The sequence below is a fragment of the Hemicordylus capensis genome, chromosome 1, assembly GCF_027244095.1.
Source record: "Hemicordylus capensis ecotype Gifberg chromosome 1, rHemCap1.1.pri, whole genome shotgun sequence".
Lineage (NCBI taxonomy): Eukaryota > Metazoa > Chordata > Lepidosauria > Squamata > Cordylidae > Hemicordylus > Hemicordylus capensis.
The window spans coordinates 20248812-20276137 of NC_069657.1; the positions used below are offsets into that span (position 1 = coordinate 20248812).

General features: G+C 43.3%; 1 protein-coding gene across 2 annotated transcripts in view; it reads right to left on the bottom strand.

The window, feature by feature from the left end:
- Positions 1-27326, bottom strand: part of TDRD9 (tudor domain containing 9) — a 99105-nt gene that overhangs the window by 61518 nt on the left and 10261 nt on the right. The window contains exons 2-6 of one of the 2 annotated variants that reach the window (XM_053282528.1): positions 27219-27319; positions 22376-22498; positions 16822-16902; positions 11567-11734; positions 3766-3869 (exon numbers count right to left, since the gene is read on the bottom strand). In XM_053282528.1, the coding sequence (XP_053138503.1) occupies positions 3766-3869; positions 11567-11734; positions 16822-16902; positions 22376-22453 (431 nt within the window). In that variant the 5' untranslated portion in view covers positions 22454-22498; positions 27219-27319. Of the gene's footprint in view, positions 1-3765; positions 3870-11566; positions 11735-16821; positions 16903-22375; positions 22499-25382; positions 25514-27218; positions 27320-27326 lie in introns of those variants that run through there. The other variant, XM_053282525.1, reaches the window with a different exon arrangement.

The following is a 27326-nucleotide window of genomic DNA, read 5'->3' on the forward strand; positions in this document are numbered from 1 at the left end:
TGCAAGGGGACAAGGGGGGCAGAAGCTAGGAAGAGAAGCCTTTCATGGCAAGTGACAGATGCCAAGCCTGATAGGTCATTAAGGATTCTTTAAAACACTCACTGTGGAAGGAACATAAAGCCACATCTACCATCTGAGATGCGGACTTGAAAAGAATAGTTTGTGTAGCTTTCAATTTGTCCAAAGAAGGCAAACTTCTTTAGTTTCTCCAACAAGCTTTAGAGCTGGCTGGAAAAGATTGCCAAAAGGTTTCTGATTAACAGAGCAAGCCCTGCCCCTAGAAACTTGGTGGCTTGCAGATGATACATCTTCAGTGAAGTTTTTCTTCCCCGCCTTTCCATTCTGAACAGAGCTGTCAATCATTGCTAAAAAAAAAAAGTTAAAGAACCACTTCAAACAGAAAAGCAAGATAATTACTGTGATTCTAGAATAAGCTACTCCTCCTGTCTACTTCTAGATCTATTTCTCTATACCAACTTCATCAGGAAATGGCATAACCCCACTAAGTGCCTGCCTGGAGGTGATATTGGGCTGGATGAGGGATAACAGACTGAAGTTGAATCCAAACAAGACAGAGATACTTTCTGTAGGAGGTCAGGATCTGAGAGATGGTATAGAACTGCCTGTTCTGGATGGAATTACACTCCCGCTAAGAGATCAGGTTCATAGTCTGGGAGTGCTCCTGGATCCCAAACTCTCCCTGGTTTCTCAGGTTGAGGCTGTTGCCAGGAGTGCTTTTTATCAGCTTCAGCAAATACGCCAGACACATCTGTTCTTGGAGAGTAGTGACCTTAAAATGGTGGTACATATGCTGGTAACCTCTAGGCTTGACTACTGTAATGCGCTCTATGTGGGGCTGCCTTTGTATGTAGTTTGGAAACTACAATTGGTACAGAATGCGGCAGCCAGACTGGTCTCTGGGTTCACCCAAAGGGACCATATAACACCGATTCTAAAAGAACTGCACTGGCTGCCGATAGGTTTCCAAATGAAATACAAGGTGCTAGTTATTACCTATAAGGCCCTTAACGGCTTAGGTCCAGGGTTTTTAAGAGAGCGCCTTCTCTGCCATGAACCCTCTCACCTATTGAGATCATCTGGAGAGGTCCGACTACGGGTGCCGCAAACTCGTTTGGTGGCAACTTGGGACCGGACCTTTTCTGTGGCTGCCCCAGGGCTTTGGAACGCACTCCCTGCTGAAATAAGAGCATCTCCTTCTCTGTTTGCTTTTAGGAGGACCCTGAAGATGTACTTGTTTTTAGGGATGTGCAAAATATTTTGGGCACAGATCGATCTGTGCCCGAAATGAGCAATTTCGGGTGATTCGGGGCTGAACTGAATCACCCCCGATGTCCCCCGATATTTTTCGGGGCCGAGCCGAATCACCCGAATTTCGGGGCCAAAAAATTCAGGGTGATTCGGCTCATGGCTGATTTTGGGGGATTTTTTTTTGAAGTTTTAGTGACTTTGGGGCAGTTTGGGGGCATAGAATGGGATCTGGGGGAAATGAGTTGGGTGGGGTGGTAGTGCCTAATGGGTGCAGGTTACCACCCCAATTTCAGGGGGATTGGGCAAAGGGGTGATTTTTGGGGAATTTCTGAAATTTTCGTGTCTTTGGGGCAGTTTGGGGCAGAAAGTGGGGCCTGGGGTAGAAGAGTGGAGTGGGGTGGTAGTGCCTAATGGGTGGAGGCTACCACCCCGATTTAAGGGGGATTGGACAACGGGTTATTTTTTGGGAATTTTTGAAGTTTTTGTGTCTTTGGGGCATTTTGGGGGCAGAAAGTGTATCTGCCCCAAAAGGGTGGGGTGGAGTGGTAGTGCCTAATGGGTGGAGGCTAACACCCCAATTTCAGGGGGATTGGGCAGAAGGCTCATTTTTGGGGAATTTTTGAAGTTTTGGTGTCTTTGGGGCAGATTGGGGGCAGAAAGTGGATCTGCCCCAAAGGAGTGGGGTGGGCTGGTAGATAGTGCCTAATGGGTGGAGGCTACCACCCGTCCCCAATTTCAGAGTCATTGGCCAGAGGGCTGGATTTTGGTGAATTTCTGAGGTTTTTCTTCATAAAGTGCTTTGATTCATTCATCATATTCATAGTAAATGCGAGTGTGAAAAAGTGAAAGTGGGGTCATGAGAGTTCTTTAATTGAAAAAAATCTCATTTGCTATCATTGAATGAAAATTCACACCTCAGAAAATAAGGGAATAACATCCCTTCAGAAAAACTTCTGAGGTGTGAATTCTCATTCAATGATAGCAAATGATAGCCCCCAAACTGCCCCAAAGTCACTAAAACTTCAAATATTCCCCAAAAATCAGCCCTTTGCCCAATCCCCCTGAAATTGGGGTGGTAGCTTCCACCCATTGGGCACTACCACCCCACCCCAAAATTTTGCCCCTGGGCCCTTTTTCCCCCCAAATCGATTCAGATTCGAATTCGGATTAAATCCGAATCCGAACCGAATCAAGGGTGATTCGGGTGGCCCATATTCGGGCACAAAACAGAACGGGGTGATTCGGTTCAGGTCCCGAACCGAATCACCGAAAATCCGAATTGCACACCCCTACTTGTTTTCCCAGGCCTTCAACTGAGATTCGATTTTTAGATTTTAACATGTTTTTAACATGTTTTTATCTAATTTTTATCTTATGGATTTTAAATGTGTTCTATTTTTCGTTTTAATTCTGTACACCGCCTCGAGATTTTTATCCTCGGTGGTACATAAATTCAATAAATAAATAATAATAATAAATACTTCCCAGCTGATCAACTCGCATATCTGTAAGCAGATACTACACAACAGAATTCTGCAATTCTCTCTCCCCACACAAGGAAACTACCTTGCGAAGCCGCTCCAGCACTTCCTAGCACGTGTGTAGATAGGCAGAGTAAAGTAGAAGCTTTACAGAATAAAGTAGAAGCTAGGCCATATCACACCACAAGCAAACTAGTACATTAGGGAAACATAAGAACAGCCCTGCTGGATCAGGCCCAAGGCCCATCTGGTGCAGCATGCTGTTTCACACAGGGACCCACCAGTTGCCTATGGGAAGCCCACAAATCAGAAGATGAAGGTATGCCCCCTCTTTTGCTGTTTCTCTCCTGCAACTGGTCTCCAGAGGCATTCTGCCTCTGAGCCTGGAGACAGTCGATAGCCATCATGAGTAGTAGTAACCAATGATAGGCCTGTCCTCCATGAATTTGTTCAAGCCCCTTTTAAAGCCATCCAAGCTGGTGGCCATCACCACATCCCATGACAGAGAGCTCTGTAGATTAATTATACGTTGTGTGAAAAAGTACTTCCTTTTGTTGATCCTAAAAGGCTGGGCTAGAACTCTCTCCCATGATCTCCCATATTCGATGCTCGGGCATGTGGGTGGGTGTTTTAAGTCTCGTGTGTGACTCAGTCACACAAGACCCCACACCTTCTCAGGAGGCTGAAAATCTCCCCACAAACAGAGGCACAAGTGCCCGATGCCTGGCCAGAATTGCAGCATTCCCCAAAGCTTGCGCTACAGAGGCACAGAACTCACATAGGGAGCTACCATTTACAGAGTCAACATTGGTCCATCACGCTCAGTACTGCCTACTCTGACTGGTGGCAGCTTTCCAAGGCGTTCGGCAGAGTTTTCTCTCAGCGCTACCTAGAGCTGTCAAGGATTGAAACCGGGACCTTCTGCATCCTAAGCAGACGCTCTACTACTGAGCTACAGGCCCATCCCCAGAACAGAACCTCCACGAGTGATCCACAAAGAATAGCTGCATCTTACCCACTCTCCTTCATTTCCAGCTCATCAAACCACTGGATCAGAGTGACTGTAGCTTTGTACATTTCTGCATTTATCACAGGCTCCTCAACAATTTGTGCGGGAATCTAGAAAAGGAGAGAGTTAACATATCATGTTAGCATTTCTCTTGCTCTTTAAGAACAGCACAAGCTGATGTGTGGAACAGAGACCGTGACACAGGTGACAGAAAGAGGAATACAGGGAAGTGGCCTCTGAGAATTGCATCCTCAGTAACCCCCTTCGCCACTATCTTTCAGAAAAAGTGTAAGGAGCACAAGATACTATCAACAGCATCTGTTTGTGACAACAGTATCACCGGCTTATTAAAATATAATTTTATTTATTTATTTATTTATATTAACATATTTTATACTGCCCAAAACTTACGGCCCTGGGAGGTTTACAACAAAATAAAAACAAAGTAAGTTTAACACATTACAACAATTTAAAAATTTTTAAAGAATATTTTAAAATAGCATTAATTTTAACGTCACTTCAAAAAGAATTGAGCTTAGAAGTAGTATACTATTACGGATATTTATGTACTGCTTTTCAACAGAGTGCTCAAAGCAGTTTACATAGGAAAACAAACAAGATGCTTTCCTGTCCCTAAAGGGCTCACTCTAAAAAGAAATATAAGGTAGACACCAGCAATAATAACTGGAGGAATAAGAACCACATGGTAAGCCGCCATATACCGAGTCAGATAATTGGTCTATCTAGATCAGTATTGTCTACACCAGGGATTCTCAACCTTGGGTCTCCAGATGTTATTGGACTTCAACGTCCATAATTCCCAACCAAAGGCTACTGGGGCTGGGAATTATTGGAGCTGAAGTCCAACAACATCTGGGGACCCAAGGTTGAGAATCCCTGGTCTACACAGACTGGCAGCGGCTTCTCCAAGGTTGCAGGCAGGAATCTCTCTCAGCCCTATCTTGAAGAAGCCAAGGAGGGAACTTGAAACCTCCTGCTCTTCCCAGAGTAGCTCCATCCACTGAGGGGAACATCTTACATTGCTCACACATCAAGTCTCCCATTCATATGCAACCAGAGCGGACCCTGCATAGTTAAGGGGACAAGTCATGCTTGCTTCCACAAGACCAGCTCTCCTATGGGATGCTGTTCTGGGGCTGGATAGAGACAGCTGCTCTCCTCCTGCTAAACATAAGAGATACATAAATCTAAGTATACTAATTTTGTAAAACAGAGACATACAACCAAAGCTAGGAAGACAAGGGGTGTGCAGGACAGACCAAAGACTGACAGCAAGCAATAAGTATGGGAATTAGGAAACAAATGGAACAAAAGGCAAGACCCAAATATAAAGCTTTGGGCCACAAGGTACGTAAGGGATGGCCTTCTACCTATTCAGCTGATTGGGAAAGTCCAGTTGCAGTTCCCATCAGTTCATTTGGTGGCGACCCAAAATAAGTTCTTCTCTAGGGCCGCCCCAGAACTTCAGAACGTGCTCTCTAATAGAACTAGAGAATAGATCACTATTCAAGAAAACAGTTATTTGGATCCTTCTTGCCTCACAGGTTCCCTACAATCCATTTCTTAGAAATCCTGCACTAGTGATTCACCTATCTACACAAGCACTTTAAGCAAATGTAAGCCTATTAGCACTTCTTCATCAGAATAGATCTATAAGCTAAATGGACATTTTTAAGCCATTGGAAAATTCACAAGTCACAAAGTGAAAAATCTTTTGGAATGCACACGTTCCAAAACATCCATACATCGAGACTTGCCATATTCCCAGTGCTTTCTAGCATATGGCAAGCCGCGATCCTGTCAGAGCACTGACAAAAATCACATCAAGAATGGTGTCAGAGTGGCTAAAATCCAGACCGACTTTCTCATGAGTGATCCCACTGAAAGTAAGTGGGAAAATTTGGTCATGACTATCTTGTCCCATTTCAATGGAAATGCTCACTGGTAATTTAGGCTGGATGTCAGCCACCATTACTTCACAACATCTTCACTACTTCAGTTTTGATATCCAATCTGCCTGCCTACAACACAGCAGAGAGATCATTTTTCTAGATCTAGAAAGCAGAGACCAGCTTTGTTCTAAGTAAATTCCTGGTGCATGTCAAACACCAAACATTTTGTCCTGGGAAGGAAGCATGGAATTAAAGCAGAGAAACAACCTTTTACTGTTATTTTATTCTTTCCCAAAGCAGAGGCTGGTATAGTAAAAATAAAATAATAAAATATAGTAAAAGTACAACAGGAGTATCCAGCTCTAGACTACAGATCACAGAGAAGAGCTTTTGCCAATCTTGACTTAGAATGACTCGGTTTTGGATGAAGCAGCTTCAGGTAAACATAGGTTATAATTTCAAGCATGAATTGTATGCTCTTATGCTCCTTAAAGCCTAGTTCATGCTATTAATTAACCCAAAGTCTCCCGACATGCTAGAGAATAAGTCATAGTGACACCCAAGATGACACTTTGTTATCCTTGGCTAAAGACTCGTGGGGCGGGGGACACTTTTATAATTATCTGAGGTGGGTGGGAAAGGATATTAGTTCACAGAAGAATATCTACAATATTGTGAAGACTGCTTTGGGTGACAAGCTGTCCCTAGCTCTTTTAACATTTTTATATGCATGTGTTTCATTTTTAGGTTTTTATTGAATTATTTTTATCTTGTGGTTAGCCACCCTAGGGTCCTAGGATGAAGGGAGGTATATAAATATAAGTAAATAAACTGGGCTTTTAAAAAAAAGGGAGTTTACCACGTTTATTGGACCTGTTTATGTCATGACCTTACAATGCCAAGATACAGACAGCAAACATATTTTCACATTTATTAGTGGAATTAAAAACAAAACCTCAGTGGCAACAATCTAAAGAAACTATTGTTTCTTTATAATAGATTTGTGCACAAAGGAAGTTCTATACTCGATGCCCCACACAAAGATGTGAACGTAAATTAGACTACATTCTCAGCAAATACCAAACTCATGTTCTATAGTCAGCATTAACCTCATGAGTAAGTGGATACATTTCCTTTGAATAGTTTTTATATACTATTTATTGTCCTGAGGCAGCAAGAGTGAATTCAGGCAAGCTATTCACACAGGAAGGTTGAGTAGTGATTTTTCTTTATGGAGTCTGAAGACTGTTCACCTTCTCCTAGGATTTCACCATTCTTACTTGCTGAAATACAGAACCATCAGTTTGTGTTTCTCCACTTCAATAGCTTTCAGAACTCATCTTTTCACCTTGTTGAAGCTTTTGTGCCTCTCTCTGCTATCCCTGAACATGACAGAGCTGCCACGATGCTTCACCAAGCAAAGCTGCAGCTTGACAAAGACAAGAGTCTACACGTGTTAACATAGCTGTCGGAAGTGACCCATTCAAATCACAACCACTTTTGATGAAGATCTGATCTGCAGGTTTCTTGTTAACTGAATATGAAAAAGTCACAAAGAACAGAACAAATTTTAACAAGTTCTCTTGCCCTAACAGTATTCCTAAGAGGAAGAAAAATACTTCTATAATGTATTCAACCCATTTCACATACAGGACCAAACTAGACTGGATTGTCTACCACTAAAAAAGGGCTACCTGGTCTAGCTTCCCTTCCATAACATCTAATGATGCTGCAATGAGAAAACATTCAATGTTTTCCTGCCTCCCTTTCTACCAGAACCAGCTGCCAATAGAGTGGCAAGGAAAAACAATGTCACTGTAGTGATCCTGGCATATGTTAGTATCATAATGTGCTGAAAGGTTTTTTGGACTTTGTTGCAGATTTACGGATCTATGACTTCATATTAAAACAGATCAGTGGTCTGTCTTATTCTGCTTCCGAGGGTCATCATTATTACTAGATAATTCAGAAGCTACTAAAGAAAAGCAGCAAGGGAAACTTCCCCTTAAATCCTACTCTGCTTCATGCTTTATATATGCTTTATGCCTTAAGCTTTAGAGCACTCATTTTTGCTAGGTATGGTAGTTAGTATATCGGTTTGTGTGTTTTTAATGACTAGTCCATACAGCTGTATATAATCTTGTCCCTTATTAAGCTTTCTGCTTGAATGCTTTACGTTTCATGATCATCAGCTTTACAGATGTTCTCAGCTGCTGGCCTAGAGGCAAGTCACTGGGACCCATGACAATAGGTTGGGCTAATTAAGTCAGTGCAATTGGCAAGTGGGGAGGTCAGGGGTGGGGAGGGGAGAAAAATCATTGACAGGGCTTACATGGCAGATCCCATGCTTGCTCAATTTGCTGAACAAGGTGCAAGTTATCAAATGTTTCCCAATAGGCAGTACTTGAGAATTCAGCCATACCTATCATGAGTCTCTCCTATTCTCCTCGAGAGATACGGAAGGTTCTCAAGAGATGGATCTGCAGTTCTGTGGCAGAGCATACACCTGCCATGCCTAAGGTCCCATGTGCAATCCTCGGTATTCCCGTGGTTTTTGTATGAATGACTGTACTTGTGTTCGTTGATTTAAGTGTTAACCTGGATACAGGCCCCTCAAATGCATTGCACAGTTTGGAAATGTAGGGCTGTACCTGCATTCCGAACAACCTGAGAATAACTGTACCTGTGTACTTGTGTGTTCCCTGCACATAGATTGTACGAGTGTTGAACATAAAGAGTGAATAGGGATACTGCAGCCACTCCTAGACTGTGGAATGCACTCCCTGCAGAAATCTCTAATTTGAACTCTTTATTAGTTTTTAGGAGAGCCCTTAAGACCTATCTGTTTGGCCTGGCCTTCCAGGGTTTTTTAATTGTTGTAAAGGGTTTTTAAATGTACCTGTTTTTCAGGGTTTTTAAACTGTTTTATTGTTTAACTGTTTTATGGTATTTTATAACTTTTAATTGTTGACTGATTTTAATTGTTTTTGTTTTATTTGTAAACTGCCCTCAGCCAATTTTGGAAGGGTGGTATAAAAACTGAATTAATTTAAATAAACAAACAAACAAACAAACAAAGTATTTCATGCCTCAGCTGTCCCACCTATACCACCACTGGCAGTGGGGCATCCTTGGGGTTTCTTTTATTTTTTTGTGGGGAGGAGGAGACACAGAATCAAGCCACCCCATCATGACTCAAACAATTTGGTGGGGGTCCCCATGAAGTTCCCAAAAAGCCCCCTACACATTTTTGCTGCGAAAGGGGTGATGCAAATGGAGAGAAGCTTTTGGGGAATCAGCACTACTCTAGGCTCTTCCTACCTCTAGGACACCAGAGAGATATTTATCTTGCACCAACACTGGTTGCATCCTTCCAGGGGCTGTTGCTGGTGTCTATCTTATGTTTCTTTTTTAGATTGTGATTCTTTTGGGGACAAGGAGTCTGTTTGTTTATATCTATGTAAACCACTTTGGGAACTTTTGTTAAAAAGTAAAGATAAAGTGTACAGTAGAGTTGGGGTCAACTCCTGGCGCCCACAGAGCCCTGTGGTTGTCTTTGGTAGAATACAGGAGGGGTTTACCATTGCCTCCTCCTGCACAGTATGAGATGATACCTTTCAGCATCTTCCTATATCGCTGCTGCCCAATATAGGGTGTTTCCCATAGTTGGGGAAACATACTAGCGGGGATTCAAACCAGCCACCTCTGGCTTGCTAATCAAGTTAAGAACAGAAGAACAGCCCTGCTGGATCAGGCCCAAGGCCAATCTAGTCCAGCATCCTGTTTCGCACAGTGGCCCACCAGTTATTTCCCGCTGCGCCATTAAGTGGCATTAAGTTGAAAAGCAGTATATAAATATTCGTAGTAATGCTGCCCAGGAAAGATCCTGACAGCATACTGCACCACAGAGCACAGGGTCAAACTCCAAGCTTTTGCAAGGATGTATGGATTTACAAAAAACCCATAGCTTTCAGCTCCTTACTGGCATCACGCCTACTCTCCATCCAGCCTTTTAACTGTGTAATGCTGTAACGTTTTGCAAAATCCTAGTAATTAAGCCAGAAGACAATACTCTGTGCCTCCTTTTCCCAGGTAGCATCCAAGACGTTGCATTTCTTTTGTTTTTGTACTGTGCTCCAGTTGCCCTGAGGTACAAACACAACTGCCTGTACCATCATATTTGTTCCCCACTACTAAGCAAAGCAAAGCGCTGTCGAAGGAAGAGCGGCGGGGGAAGGGAGAATATTCGGGAACACGATAAAAACGAAGTATAGAGGATTCCAGCTGAATCCACTGTGCAATCTTTAAGGGAAAATAAAAAATCCAGAGCAGTTTTCCTCCTCCTCATGATGTCGGGGTTGAAAGGTGTGGCAGGCTGACCTCTCATCAAAGCGGTAGCACATTTGACAGATCTAACCTGATCGAAAGAGACTGCCGAGTCAACTTCCCGGTTCTCTTTTAGTTGCCACCCATCACCAAGAATCTTTCACAAATATCAGATATTACATAATCTTGCCCAGCTGTCCACTGGAGCTGACATATCACTGCCACATATATGAATGCTGACAGGATATTGTTATAACAGGAGGGATATTTTTGGTGGGGTTTTGTTTTGTTTTTTAATTTATCAGGACTTCAAAGGCTGCAGGAGTCTATCAGTTCTACTTTGATTGTGACTCTTGTTAACAGATGTGTCTGCTGGAGGATACAGCCAAAGAGATTTCTTGTCTCCTGCTGCCCTCTACCAATAAATTAAGTCTGAAATCATCATTAAGAAGAGATTCAGTGGGATTCACTGGTTAGTTCACATTATAATGCCTTTCAATAAAAATGGTTACCAAAAAAGAGAGAGTACAAAATCCTAAACAAACATAAATGAGGATAAAAGAACAAGGTAGCACCTTTTAGACCAAGTGATGTTTTAGTACATAAGCTTTCAAGGATACTCTCATGAGGTTGTTTGCAAAGATTATGGCAGTTGACATTTATCTCAAACTTCACCTCTTTAACGTCACAAAGCACTTGCCCTGTCATAAGAGGCCACACCCTAGGAAATGCCTCAAGTTTTACGGCCACAGAAGCTACAATTAGCAGTGACAGAGGACAGGGCCTTCCCAGTGGTAGCACCTAGACTACAGAGCACATCCTCCTCTGAGAAGCCCAACAGGTCCCCTCCCTAGCTGCCTTTCTCCAGAATTGGAAGACATTCCTCTTCAACCAAGCACGAGGTGCCTGACTGGTTGTTTTTGGACCATAATTAACCTGTTGCTCCTGGTTTTTCAAACTCACCTCTGTATTGTTTTTAACTGTGTTTTAATTTATTATTATTATTATTAAATTATTATTAAATAATAATTATTATTATTATACTGTATACTGTATTATACTCTATTACACTGTATACCATTCTGAGTGCATTTTGCCAAGGAAATTAGTTAAATATATATAAAACTAGCTGAACCCACACAGATCATCTGTGCGCTAGGGCTTTGTTGCTCTCCTTGCCGCCCGCCACAGCCCCTGTTTTATTGCTCAGTGTCAACCACCCACTCTCTCCCGCCCCCTCCCTGCCACTCGCTTGCTCACTCCCTGTTCACTCACACACGAATACAGTGATCTCATAAGACGTCTCTCCTTCACGAAGTAGGTCAAGAGTAGATCCCCAAAGCATGAAGTCTGTCCATTCTTGATTTAACCAAGGCCTAGGCAACCTTCGTACTCCAGCTGTTGCTGAACTACAGTGAATTGCGGCTGGGGAGGACGGGAGTTGTAGTTCAACAGCTGTCAAAATGATGGCCAAGGTTGCCTACCCTGCACTAACCCAATCTTATTACCTTCAATACCCCAAGTAATTTAGGCACCTCATGATGGAGAGAAACTAAAGTTGTCCATACCCTGATATTACTGAAAATATGCTTCAGGTCATCAAGGTAGTATTCTTCAATGGCATGGGGCCTGCCTTCCACTTTGAACACATAGGCTGGATGTAGTCTGTTGCGTACTGGAATGGCAAAGTAGTCGGCAAACTCTTGACAGTTGATTGTCGCGGACATCAGAATTACCTGTTGAAGAGAACAGCATGCATGGGTAGCACTGATTTAGTAACACCTCATAATCAGAAATGTGGCAGCTGCTTTCAAATGACACATTTGTGAGCACCATGTGATCCCTGCGGGGTGAATGCAGTGCCCCAAGTGCATTACCAGGCTACAAAAACACCTGCCGCCCTTTTTCACATTCCTTTCCACACAGCCATACCCACTAGAGCAGGCCTGCTCAACTTAGCCCCGCCCCTGGCTATTTTTGGACTACAACTCCCATAATCCCCAGCCACAGTGGCCAACAGCCAGGGATTATGGGAGTTGTAGGCCGACATCTGCAAGAGGGCCGAAGTTGAGCAGCCCTGTACTAGAGTGTCGACTGCCTATGTCAGCCGAGTGCCTGAGGCCACTGAGCCTCAAGGACTTCATTTCCAGGATCTGAAAGTCTCTTATCAGCTTGTCTAGTTATTTATATAGCATATTAAGCTTTTCAGACACAGCTAAGGAGGACTGGAAGCAGATTCTATATAGAATCAATGTATCCAGTGGTGTAGCCGCAAATTCAGAAGTGCAGGAGTTCTCCAGGAAAGCTCCCATAACCACACCCATCCCAATAGCCACACCCATCCCAACAGCCACACTCCCAATGGCAACACACCCCACTTAAATGGATATAATAATTTGGAAGGTTCTGTTGCAAAAAGTCAAGAATATGCAAATCCTATACCCTTACCTGAGAGTAAGCCCACTGCATTTAGTGGGATTTGCTTCATGAGTAGACATGAATAGGCTTGCACTGTAATTTAAATACAGGAGGACCTCAGTATTCATAGGGATTCTGTTCTTAGCTAGTGCCGTACATAAAGAAACCACGAATACCAAGGCATTAAGTGAATGGGATGGCAGGTTAGGTTCTGAAGGGCATGGAAAATTGCAAAAAAATGAGCAAAAAAACAAAAATAAAGTGCCCTACTGTGCTCCACAGGACCCCAGCATTCCAGCAATGCCCCCCCCCAAGTCTCCACTCCACCATTTTATGGTGGAAAAAACACAATTTTAAAGCAGTTCTTTCTTCGAAAATGAGCCACAAAATGGCTCCAGTGATCAAACTGGAGGCCAGAAATGAAATGGTGGCCGGAGGTCATTTCCAGCCATCCCCTGATCTGCGAACATGTGGATTTAACCTTTTAGTTGCCCTTCCCCCCCGACATATACTGAGGTCAGGTGCCAGTTACCCGACCTCAGGTGCCGGATCCGCAAATATAGGTCCTACTGTACAGATTGGAAGAGGTCAGTCTACATAACCATTCTAAAGAAAGAAGAATTAACAGATTGTGCAAACCATCACACAATATTCTTAATTTCACATGCTAGCAAAATAATGCTCAAGATCATCCAACGCAGATTAGAGACCTATGTGAAAAGGGAAATGCCAGATGTTCAAGCTGGTTTCAAAAGGCAGAGGAACAAGGGATATCATTGTTGATGCACGCTGGATAGTTGAGAAAGCCAAAGAATACACGAAAGAAGTCAGTATGTACTTCATTGACTACAGAAAAGCCTTCGATTGCATCAACCATGTCAAGTTGTGAAATACCCTTAGGAAAATGGGTGTCCCAGAACATCTCATTGTTCTCATAAGAAACCTATACACAGGGCAGGAAGCCACAGTCCAGATGGAACATGGTGAAACAGACTGGTTCCAGATTGGCAAAGGAGTAAGACAAGGCTGTATACTTTCTTCTTCTTTATTCAATTTATATGCTGAACATATACTGAGAGAAGGTGGATTGGAAGAAGATGAGCATCGTTTTAAAGTTGGAGGAAGAAACATCAATAACCTGCGCTATGCTGATGACACCACTCTGATAGCCGAGAATGTGGATGATCTGTAAGCTCTAGTAACGAAAGTCAAGGAGCACAGTGAAAAAATGGGACTACAATTAAATGTAAGGAAAACTAAAGTAATGACAATGGGTACAGCAACCAGCCTCAGAATTGACAATGAAGACATTGAAGTGATGGATAGCTTCTGCCTTTTAGGATCAACCATCAACAGGAGAGGATCCAGCAGTCAAGAAATACACCGCAGACTAGCACTTGGTAGGGTTGCAATGAAGGCCTTGGAAAGGATATTTAGATACCATGACGTGTCTACATATACAAAGATTAGAATCGTTCGGACAATAGTTTTTCCTGTGACACTCTATGGATGCAAAAGCTGGACTTTGAAGAAGCAAGACAGAAAAAGCATTGACGGTTTTGAACTTTGGTGCTGGAGAAGACTTTTGAGGATACCATGGATAGCCAAGAAAACAAACAAATGGATCATAGAACAAATCAATCCAGAATTTTCACTAGAGGCACAAATGACCAGGCTCAAACTATCATACTTTGGACACATTATGCAAAGACACAGCTCCCTTGAGAAGTCTATAATGCTGGGGAAAGTTGAAGGAAAGAGAAGAAGAGGACGACCAGCAGCAAGGCGGATGGACTCGATTACAACAGCAGTGAATGCACCACTGAGAGACCTTAAAGGCCAAGTTGAAGACAGATCAACCTGGAGAGAATCTATCTATGTGGTCGCTAAGAGTCGACACCGACTTGATGGCACTTAATCAATCAATCAGTCAGTCAGTCACTGTACTGTTATTTCAGTGGGTCTGCTCTAAACACAGAGATCAGTGAATGGAAGATTAAATGTCAGTGCCTCTCCCTATTTGCTCTGGGATTTTCAGAAAAAGCCGTTTAAAACCAGCATTTTTAAAAAGTGGAAATACGTTGAGTTAAGCTAGAATTTGCATCACAAAACCCAATTTGTGTGGAGTGGGTCAAAGAACCTCAAAAGGACTTCAGGGTAAGTTTGTCTGGTGTATGAACGCACACACTCTCCTCTGAAGTAGATTTAGAGTAGAAGTCGTGTGTGTAAACTCTCCAGGTACAGCTGAGAAAGATACCTGCCTGAAACTCTGGAGAGCTGCTGCCAATCAGTGTAGAATAGACAATACTGAGCTAGACAGACCAATGGTCTGACTCAGTATATGGCAGCTTCCTATGTAATTATCAAACAGAAATAAATGAAGATGTGGGCGGGGGAGGCCTCTCGGTCCTTCACTGTCTTTTTATCCTGGCAAAACTGTTAAATCCGATTCATTATTGCCACTATTGTATGGATGCAGGAAAGAGTTTTTGTAAAAATCCAGAGTTTCACAAGGGACACCCTGAAAGTTGGTGGATACCCCAGAGGAGCATTATTAATGCCAGGAGAGACAGCACACATACTGAAGAAGCACTCCAACTGAAGTATATCTTGCCTGATGTGCAAAAATCACTTCAGGGCAACCCCAGCTGCGTCTCCTGGCTTTAATGGCTAGAATATAGCTGTGATGCCCTTTTTAGCTGGAGCAGGAGAGAAATTCAGCACCAGATGGCAGAGTGAAAGCCATGGAAAGGGAAGCAGGAAAGAGAGGAGCAAGGATGCGGTGGACTGAGCTTGACAGATCAATTATTTTCAAAAAAGCAACCAGGATGGGGCTATTCAACCTCCCTGCAACTGAGCAAACTGGATTCAGAGTTGCTTCCCCCCTTTTAGCTCTTTTAACTTTTTATGACCAGTGTTAACAGAGACGGGGAGGCACGACGAACAGTTGTCAAATATGGCTCCTCGAAAGAAAAGCGGGATATAAAGTGCAATAAATAAAATGGCAGCTGCAAAACTGGAAGAGGGTAGAGTTCACCCCAATAGGTCTGCAGCAAACTCTTCCAACTCACTTGCAATTTGTGCATGTACATGGCCAGAAGTCGTTTTGTACACATGCACACCACACCAGGAATCAAACAATACATAGTGACAAGCTGACTATCTGAGGTACTTTGAAGAAGTTCCTACGTGTGAGATTTCAAAGGATGATGGGTCATGTGACTGGAAGTTGGAGGGAAGCATTTTTCATTCCAGTGAGCATCCTGGCCAGTGTCAGTTTTGAGCTGCCCCTCTCATGCACAGTGATGGAGGAAAGAAGAGGGGAGAACAGTCAATGAAGATAGCAGCCTCATTCACCGTGGATCGTCAGTCATAACTGATTTGGCCTATTAGGCCCAAACTACACGTGGTTCAGGAGAGACACAGTATGTTCTGATATCTTTCTCTCTCTTTTGCGGGCATTGGAGATCAGGTTTGATTCGAATAGTGGTGCTGAAGGATGGTATTTAAACTCCTCCCGCATGCTTTTTTACCGATCCAAATTACCCCTCAAAACTGCTGTTAGTCCCAAGGGGAGCAAAATAATACACAGATTCCTGAACTGAGCAACACCTGACCTCTGGCAAAGCTTAGTATTTAATTAAGGTTTGTCTTCCCTCACGTCAGCTCCACAAGTGGCTGTTCTAAAGCACAATCAATTATCATTTCTAGAAATGTGCAGATTTACTCAGTCAACATGAGGATAACTGAACTCTCCTATTACCACAACACCCTCTTTTGGCTACTTCCCCAGTTTCTCTCTATATATATATCAAGATCCCCATCAGAGTTCTGGTCATGGGGAAGAGGATATGCCCAAGTACTCAAATACTTTTTGGGAATGATACCTCCATCACAGTGGATGGAATAGTTGGCATAGGAAGGAATTCATTCAAGTGGTTGGCAGAGAAAGGTGTTTATTCCCCCTAAGGTTTCTAAATTTATCACCTTGTTCAACACTACCACTCAACAAGTTGTCAGAAGGGTCCAGTATCAGCAGACACACAAAGACCAAGGGACCAGAGACAGAAGATGTGGTGAAACACTGGCTGGTGGTTAAAAAAACCCAGAACAGGCAAATAAGAATCAGAGGGCTTGGGGAAAGAGACGTGGCTGAAGACAGGCTGGTAGTCAGGTTTTCAGTTGTTCTTTGTGTATACTATTATTCCAAAAACTCTTGTTTCTGTATACCACTATTGTCTACCCTACTCCTGCCAAAAGGCTGTTATGAATAGACTTGCTTTTAGACTGGATTAAAAGCCATTCCAGCTGCTGGAACTGCAGTACTAGCAATTACTTGTACTACTGAATTTTCTAGACCAGCATTATCCCACACTTCACAGACACAAAATTAATTCAAACTTACCTTCACAAATCTTGAATTGGTGCGCAATAGTTTACGAACCACCAAAAGCAAGAAATCCATTTCTTCAGTACGCTCATGTACCTGAAAATGATCAGAAAGATGACAGAGCTAACCAAGTGGAATGTATTTTAATTTCGGTGTCCAGTAGAAAAAGTAACGTTACCAATTGCTTAACCACAGCTGAGACAAGGAGTATGTCAGACTCAAACATCCTCTACCCTCCATGCGAAAACCATATACCTTCCATTTGTGGGGCTAAACACAGTGCAAAGTTACATCTGCATCTTCAGCATTAACCATGGTTAGGTTCAAAAGACAGTTTGCAAAGGATTGCAGTCTCATTTGCAACCCTAGTTACAATTAACATCACCACTATTAAGTCTACACCACAGTTAGCTCCAGAAAGGGAAGGTGAGAATTCATGCACAAGAGGCGAGAAGTGTGTAAGACTGCATGGACCTCCTTGTTCTTATAACCATAGTTTAACTGAAAACCTTGTCCAAAGCCATGCAATCTGTGCTGCCAATAGATCCATTCGCATGTCCAATTTGCCACATATGCCGTTCATGGAAGAAAGAGTTTTGTAGAATGAAAATGGTGATACAGCTGGACCTAGCTATATGCGATCCCAGCAGCCATGGTTTCAGACCATGTGCACCCAGCCTCTGTATATGTAGGTTTAAAAAGCATTAAAATTGGCTATCCATGGTTCCTAGGTGGCCGGGAATGATCTCCAAGGTCATTTCTGGCCACCATTTTGCTCATCGGAGCCATTTCGTGGTTCTTTCCTTTAAAAAAATTACCCATGATTTTTTGTGGGACATCAGTGCAAGGTTTTTTTTGGTGGGGGGGCATTGCTGGACAGATGGAGATCTGCAGAGCAATGTTTCCCTCTAAGGCAGGCCTGCTCAACTTTGGCCCTCCTGCAGATGTTGGCCTACAACTCCCATAATCCCTGGCTATTGGCCACTGTGGCTGGGAATTCTGGGAGTTGTAGTCCAAAAACAGCTGGGGGGGGGCCTAAATTGAACAGGCTTGCTCTAAAGTGTGTGCATGTGCAAAAAAATATTTTTTTTAATGTCCGCTCAGTTAATTTTAGGTCCCGCTCAGGTTGCAGGAAGCCTCTACTCTGAATGCAGGTGAGCACAGACTGCCTTTATACTGCCACCCAGAGCAAAACTCATTCTGCACACAGGTGAAAAAAATTAGAGGGAACACTGAGCATGGCACAGTATGTTATTTCTCCCATTTCTGTTGTTTTAATTGGGGTTTTCTCCCCCTCCAGGAACTAACCTGCCCCCAATTGCCATTGACTTAAGGTCTCATTATCTGCAAAAACGGGCAGGAAAGGAACCTGCGTGGATAACGAGGTCCACCTGGATACAAGTGTTTCAGAGGACTTTGACAAAATATGGGGTGGATTTTCTGATGAGACACGCAGAGCACCAGCATAACCATTTCTTACGCCCAATCACAGTTCTTCGAACCCCCATCCCACCTCTTCCACCCATTTTTATGCCCATCTTTTCATTCTCTTCTCTGTGCTTCCATTTTGTCAGTTTAAATTTGTTGCTGACTGAAGAAACTCCAGCCCCAGCCCTGCCACCTCCCACAGATCATTAAGCAATTTGTCGAGGCCTAGACAGCTAGGCTTTGTTTGCTCAGTTGATTTTTTTAAAAAAAACTAGTAACACAGATATTTAACATTCAAAGAAATCCAAGGGTGGGATGAACAGTTGGAAGCAGCAACATTTAAGGAAATAATGAGGTGTGTCCATTTACACACATTCAGAAAGCTGGGGGCAGATACTGGACGAGACTAGTCAAACAATGGCGAAGTGGATAAACAACATTAAAAACGCTGAGGGCCACAGCTGTGGATGACCAGAGGTCTTTTACACGGTTACCATGTTTTCCAAAGATAGCTGTTTTTGAATGCCAAGGTAGGAACATCATGAGCTGTAATAATAAAAGCCAAGAAAGCAATGTCAAACACACTTAACAGTGTTCAACAGCACCTTGTCCACAAGGTCCTTCTCAGCTCTGCTGCTGTCAGCTGTGACAAACTCCTGAACACAATATTCTGGCTCTGCAAAACTAGTAGAAGAAAATGTCTAATCTGACACTTTTGGAAAGGAACTTGAAGGGTAACAACTGAGACAGCATCTCAGATCCAAGAGGGACGACTCCATTATTTGTACAGTTCTGGACATTACCTTTCAAGGAAGAAGTATATTAGGAAGAGTAATGAAAAGGTAATAATCTAGACTTACACAGAAGGGGGAAACTGCAGGGATGATCTATGCTAAAACTAAAGAAGTTAACCTTTTAAAAAGAGTGGATACAAGTCTTTCAGTAACTAGAACTCTTAAAAACGCAAGACCAACTGATTGCCCTTGCATGGAGTGAAAGACAGTAGGGCAGGGCTGTATAACTCCAGCCTTCCAGAGTTTTTTGACTATAGTTCCCATCATCCCTGGCCATAGTCAGGGATGATGGGGAAAGGGCCAAACTTGTGCAGCCCTGCAGCAGAGTATATTTAGGCTGCGATGATTAATATATCAAAGCAGATCTTGATTTTTCCCAAATGGAAAAATAACCCTTCCCTCGTCACAATATCGTATAATAAATTTAGGCATAAGAGGGTACAAACAGAGACTTGGGAGGAAATGGAGAAGCAATTATATGGATTTAAGCTTTGTTTCAGTATACAAGGCTAGACTGTGTTTCAACTGGAGGATGAAGCCTAGGAGCAAGGAAGGACTGCACAGTAGAGTTAGAGTTAGACTGCACAGTAGAGATAATAGATTGAATCACATATATATTCAGCAAGGAGGTTCCAGGGAGTAGATGACAGGAGTAAAACTGGAGGAGCAAATATCACAAGCAGGCATGTAACAGGAACCAAGGGCAGGAAGATAAGGGGAGGGGAGGCTACAAAGAGATTTAAGGTGGAGATATATTAAGAACTTCACTATAATATATTAAAACGGTAAAGCTGTGCCGTCGAGTCAGTGGCGACTCCTGGCGACCACAGAGCCCTGTGGTCTTCCTTAGTAGACTACAGAAAGGGTTTACCATTGCCATCTCCTGTGCAATATGAGATGATGCCTTTCAGCATTTTCCTAAACCGCTGCTGCCCGAAAGGTGTTTCCGATAGTCTGGAAAACATACCAGCTGGGATTTGAACCAGCAACCTCTTGCTCCGTAGGCAAGTTACTTTCCCACCCTCACGTTAACAATTGGATAGTGTAGCAGGTCCTGCTATGCTGCCTCATCGTGGTGGTGGGGTGTTCCTGGGAGGGATGAGCGAAGTATGCCAGGAGGTATATTCCCAGTAGGGTCACCCAAAGCAGTGTTTCTCAACATTTTTGGAGTCATGGACCAGTACATTATTTGTGTGCGGTTTCCCGGACCAGCCGTTAGTAAGGGGATTGCCCCCTCACCCCCAACCCCACACCCTGGCACCCCCAAAAAACAATTTCGGACAGCTCTCAGGAGCTCATTTCCAGGCAGCCCTCACTGCTGGATAATGTTCATTTCAAGGAAGCGAAATGAACATTATCCAGCAATGAGGGCTGCCTGGAAATGAGCTCCTGAGAGCTCCCACTGGCCCCCGCTGGCCCAAAATTGGTTTTTTTTTGGGGGGGGTGTTATTACTGATGCCTCACGGACCGGTACCTAATGCCTTGCGGACCGGCACCGGTCCACGGACCGATGGTTGAGAAACACTGACCCAAAGCACGAAGGTCATCCCAGTTGCCCAGCTAAAGCAAGTGGGCACTCAAATTGGGCAGCAGCAATATAGGAAGGTGCTGGAGGCAGACAATCACTTCAGTGGAAACGACAAAGGCATCATTTCATACTGCGCAAGAGGAGGCAATGGTATACCACTCCTGTATTTTACCAAGAAAACCACATGGATAACTATCTTACTTCAGACACATTATGCGAAGATCCAGCTCCTTTGAGAAGTCCATAATTCTGGGAAAGATTGAAGGAAAGAGAAGAGGACAACCAGCAGCAAGGTGGATGGACACAGTTACGACAGCAATGAATGCACCACTGAGAGACCTTAAAGGCCAAATTGAAGGCAGATCATCTTGGAGAGAATCTATCTATGTGGTCGCTAAAAGTCGACACCGACTTGAAGGCACTTAATCAGTGTAGCAAGCTGCCTAATCTAGTAAGATTTTTATGTAAGTGGTTGGACAAGCAACCATCAGGTTTGCTTTGTTTGCAAGATTTACTGCATCTAGCAGGACATGCTCATCCACTGTTACTCTTATTTTTGTCTCCCAGAAGTCCAGTCAAGCAACAATATGGGAAAGTTTCTTAATGTACATCACAATGGACCACAAAGCAATCTTTAGAATTCAAGCAGCATCTCTGTCTAGAAGTATGGGTCCCTTGGTGCAACCAGTTCCCTTCAATTAACAGTAATCCTGCTGCCACATAACACAGCAAGTTGCATTTACGCTATTTCAGAAGTAGTGTTGGCATGTGGTTGTATCGCACCCTACATCCAGTGTAGTGTAGAGGTTAGGGTGTTGGACTAGGACTGAGGAGACTTGAGTCCTAATCCCCATTCAGCCATGAAACCCATTTGGTGACTCTGGGTCCGTCACTTATCTCTCAGCTTAACCAACCTCACTGGATTGTTGCAAAAATAAACACAACCATATACATCACTCTGTGCTCCTTGGAGGAAGAGCAGAATATAAATATTAAACAATAAGTGTTAACAATAGTGTCCATTGAGATTACAACTACAAAAGAATTCAGAGGTTCAACTGTTAACTGTGAGCATGTCTAGAAGTTAATAAGGCTGGGGTTCTCCAACTTGGAGATCTTCCAAGTTTTGTACACCTTGTACCAAACAATTTTCCATCTTGCAGTTCCCCAGATACTGCTGGACTACAGCTCCCATCAGCCCCCACCATCATATGGGAATACGAGGGGAATGATGGGAGTTGTGTTCCAGTACATTTGGGAACCCAAATTTGAAAACCCCTTACATGAGGTTTTTGAAATATTCTACCAAATTGACTTCTACTTTTAAAAACGAAACCAAATGAAAACCAATAGTAATTTTTTAAAAAAAGGGGGGGGGGCTTCATGTGCCCTTTTGTCTCCAGCACATAGTAACTTTTTTAAAAAGTTGTGAATACAGCTAGTTCAACTCTTAATTTGAAAACCGTGATTTCCAGTCTGAAGAAATGTGGCTATTATATAAGAATTATCTGGGGAACATGTGGTGCTTTATTCTATGAACACATTGAATGAAGGCTACTGTTGCATACTTTTCATCTTTTATCTCAGAGAAAGTGATTACCCAAGCATTCCCCCAGAGAGGACATATTTTCACCCACACGAGGAAGTGATGGATGCTATATTTCTCAATGCACAAAAGCATTAGAGGTTCCAACACATGTTACAAAGGACAGAGCAAGGGTTTTATGCAGGCGGCAGCAGGCCCCATACAGTTTACGTGTCTCCCAAGAAGGTAGCGGTGTTGTTGTTTTCTATCCCACCCCGCCCTCAAAAAACTTACCTCATCTATGAAGATATGAGTGAACTCTGAAAGACTTTTGGCCCCAACTACTTTCTGAAGGAGAACGCCAGTTGTCATATAGATCAATCTTGTGTCCTTTGATGCAACTTTTTCTAAGCTAACCTAAAAAGCATCAGAAACAACACTGTTAGTTCAAATCAGGGTGGATTTGATTTAAATCAAACCGGATTTTTTTGATTTAAATCGGATTTTTTTGATTTTTATCCACCCTGCTAGTGATTTAAATCGTGATTTAAATTGTGATTTAAATCAGTTTGATTTAAATCAAATCCACCCTGGTTCAAATCCATTTAGAAGACACCCCACAGAAGTTATGAATATCTATAATATTCAAATAACCAGGGTAATCAGCGGAAACCCACATTTCTCCCTCACACACGAGTAGTCTGGATTGAAAGGCAACATGCCATGCAATCTTGTTCATCTGAATGAGGACCAAGGCAACATTGCCCCGCAAAAAGCAGCCTTGGAACTGAAATGGTCATCATGTGCTCAATGAAAGAGCTCACATTATGGTCCTTTCTAAAGAGTCCTAAAACCAGTCCAGAAACAATGCAAGGGCCAGCATAAGGGTACAATAATACTGCTCTGGTTATGATATTGTATATATTTTATCATATCTTCCCATTTGGTTTTGTGGTAGCAAGCAGGAATTGTCCCCTTTGTTAAGCAGGATCTGCCCTGGTTTGCATTTGAATGGGAGACTATGTGTGTGAGCATAGTAAAATATTCCCCTTAGGGGATGGGACTGCTCTGGGAAGAGCACCTGCATGCTTGCATGCAGAAGGCTCCAAGTTCCCTCCCTGGCATCTCCAAGATAGGGCTGAGAAAGACACTTGCCTGCAACCTTGGAGAAGCCACTGCCAGTCTGGGTAGACTCTACCCAGACTGGCAGTGGCTTCTCCAAGGTTGCAGGTAGACAATACGGAGCTAAATGGACCAAGAGTCTGACTCAGTAGAAGGCAGCTTCCTATGTACCACTTGGTCCACCGCTTCAAACACAGCAAAAAAAAGGGGGGGGGTAGATTTCACAGGACAGAGGTGCTGTTGATATGTGGCTAGACAGTGTTTAACTTGCTCTAGCAAGATGGAGATGGAGTTGTACTCCATTGGAGTACAAGATGGAGTTGTACTCTCCCTGAAGGAGCAGGTTCATAGTTTGGGGATGCTCATAGAGCCATCCTTGTGACCCAAGGTTCAAGTTACCTCAGTGACACAGAGCACCTTTTATCTGCTTCCACCAACATACTAACCATGGCCCTATCTGGACAGAGACAGCCTAGAAACAGCCATCTAGTAGCCTTCCACTTGGATTACTGCAACGCATTGTACATGGGGCTAAAGCTAAAGTGTGCCATCAAGTCAATTTCGAATCCTGGTGACCAGAGAGCCCTGTGGTTGTCTTTTGGTAGAATCCAGGAAGGATTTACCATTGCCTCCTCCCGCACAGTCTGAGATGAGGCCTTTCACCATCTTCCTATATCGTTGCTGCCCGATATAGTACCAGTGGGGATTCGATCTGGCAACCTTCTGCTTGTGAGTCAAGCATTTCCCCGCTGCGCCACTAGGTGGCTCATGGGCTACCTTTGAAGATAGTCTAGAAACCTCAGCTGAGGGAGAACAGGGCAGCAAAGCTGCTCATCAGGTCTGGCCACCAGGACTCACCACTGTACTGCTTGCCAGTCACTTTCTGGGCTCAATTCAAAGTGCTGGTACTGACCTTTAAAGCCCTAAATGACTTCGGACCTGGGTCTTCTTCGATATGTTCTTTGAAGTCATCTTCAGAGGCTCTCTTCTGGGTGCCACTGTTCACACGGTGCAACAGGCAGCTACCAAGACAGAGCCTTCTCAGTAGTGCACCCCACACCCTGTCTACGGAACGCCCTCCCCTAAGGAGTGTTGGAAGTGAAGGATCTGCGCTGCCTCATGCCTCAGTGACAGAGGGGGGCAGATTAGTGAGTCAGAGGGCTAGAGGGGTCAAGACATTGGTCATCCCTTCTATCTACTGCTCTGACACTATCCCTTTGATATGTAGATTGCTACTCTCGAGGACTTCCTGCCTGCCTGCCTCTTCCTCACTTCCTTTTTCTTCTCCCTATCACACACGCTCGCCTCTCTCTCTCTGCACCATGTGTGCACAGAGATGCAGATGGCATCTTTCTGCATCCCACTAGCTAGCTAAACTAGAGATCCTATCTCTCCACTTTCCTATCTAGAATGGAGTTCTCCAATAAAGACTCCTCATATTGATTTGAAACTATGAACTGGCTGTGAACGCATGCCTGGGCAGACTCTGCTGTGTTTTGCCTCTGTGCACTCTGCTATAATAGAAGGGTATATCTTACCAGAGAAAATTCCCAACGGGGAGAACTACCTGGCGACTTCTCTGTATATATTTAGGCACCAGGCTCAAGCCCAGCCTTCCCGTTTAAATGAGAATTACATTCGTAATTACTGATTATCTTGATCTCTGCTTTGTGTTATTTTAGATTTTGGTTTTGATGTTTCTAAACTGCTTTGGAGGACATTGGTCAATCGGGCAGTATCTAAATCAAATCAATAATTTCCTTTAGCATCTTCTTTCCAGTAGTGTCAAGATCCTAATCCAGATTTGTTATTTTAAGTACATTAAGTATAATGGTCCACAATAACTCTAAAGAATTCCAATTAAAAGGCATAACCGGGCCATTTAATTAAAAACAACATTTATCTGCAAGATCAAAATATTTATTACTCTAAAAACCCAATTTTCTCTCTGACTTTGCAGTGGGAAAAACACCAGAATTCAGAGCTTACACGGAAATAGAAGTATATGCTAGGTTTGCATAGGCCAGGGATTCTCAAACTTGGGTCCTCAGGTGTTATTGGACTTCAACTCCCATAATCCCCAGCCTCAGTGGCCTTTGCTTGAGGATTATGGGAGTTGAAGTCCAATAACACCTGAGGACCCAAGTTTGAGATTCACTGGCATAGGCCATTACTATACCTGGTAGCCCAGAAGTTCACCAAGAGGCCATGATCGCTGCTTGCTAATCCACCTCGCAATGCTGCTGGCGCCAATCTTCCTAGGCTGAGTAACAACGATGTTGCAGTAGGCAGAGCACTGTGCACAGTGATCCAAGACATACTGGGGAAGCTGAGTGCTTTTGCCACTACCCGTAGCTCCATGTACGACTACCACAGAGTTGCTTTCTATCAGGGAAATGATCTAACCAAAAAGAAATTTTAAAAACAGAAATCATTTAAGGCACGCCAGAGGGATTGCTGGCCAAATCTTTAGAATAAAATTCCTAACCCACTTTTCTCTTTGCATTGCATTATCCTCTAAACGCCAAGCTCCACTGTTATGCTCAATGCACACTTCAGCCCTGATTGGATGGGTTTCCCCCCTCCAACTTAATATTAGAAGAATAGGGAGAACAAGGTTGCAGGCAGGAATCTCTCTCAGCTCTTTCTTGTTTGTAAATCTTTGTAGATATATGATGTACAAACAACCACTTCGTATATAATTGTGCTTTGGTAACGTACAGTATGCTTTGGTAGTTTGTTGGTTCAATAAAAATTTTTTGTCCTATTAAAAAATATGTATCTTGTCCTGTCTTGGAGATGCTGCCAGGGAGGGAGCTTGGAACCTAGATGCTCTTCCCAGAGAGGCTCCCTCCCCTGAGGGGAATCTCTTACAGTGCTCACACATCAAGTCTCCCTTTCATATGCAACCAGGGCAGACCCTGCTTAGCTAAGGAGACAAGTCATGCTTGCTACCACAAGACCAGCTCTCCTCCCCTTGTGCTGCAGCCACAACAACACCCAGCCCCCATTCCAAGTTGCTATGCATCCTAGAAGTTACCAAGAGATACCAATGAGAGGGCCTCCCTTCAGGGACTAATAGGAGCTTCAGAAGCATAATTTTTGCTGGGACCATGGCACAGTGGCAAGAGGTTAAATACCTCCTTTCCGCACACTGGAGTCCTAATTGCCCCTGCAGAGTAAGTATGTAAGTCGAAGGGGGGACGACGCACGGCCAAAACTATGCATTTAACTTAATGTATACTTTCATCAGTTCCCTTCACTTTCAAGAGTTCCAGAATGACTCCTATTTCAATTGACTGATAATATGTATGTTAAAAGCCTTCTCTTCTGCCTTCCCTTCCTATATTAGCCCCCTCCTTTCCAACACAAACTACTTGTTCTTGCCTTTAAAGTTTGTAAACCGCCCTGAGCCATTTTTGGAAGGGCAGTATAGAAATCAAATTATTATTATTATTATTATTATTATTATTATTATTATTATTAAAAAAATAAAGTTCTCCATGGCCTTGCTTCATGCTTTCAGCCCTTATTTCCCAACCCATTATCTTTGCTTCTTCAGCTGTCCCAAGCTTTCTTGTCCTATTCAATAACTCTACCCATAATCCCTTGCTACCCCAAACGCCTGGGCTTCATCTATACATGCAGCACATAAGTGGAAGAATCCCAAGGCAGGCAGTCGAGTACAATGTGTTTAACATTCAGGTGCGTGATGCCAATTTTGAATGTTTCTGCACAATATCTCCCCACAGGTAAGATCTATTATACCAGGGATAAAGCTTCTAGCCTAGCCTACTCCCTCCTGTGCAGGGAGCATGCAGAGATGAGATTGCCCACCTGCAATCTTCCAGTTCAGGCTACTACCACAATTTGCTGCGTGATGTGTACATACATCAGGCATTAGAACTCTCTCCCAGGACACCTACATAACTTTCTCTCTCTGATGAGAGATAGCAGGGAGAGAACAAGACATCACTACATAGCTCTACAAAGACTCAAACAGACATCCATTTACCTCTTCCTTGTATTTTGATATGGGCAAGTCAGGATATTTGTATTTGCCAACTGATATAGAAGTCACAGGAGTGGGTTCAAGCTGAGGCAGTTGAAATGGAGCTGCAAG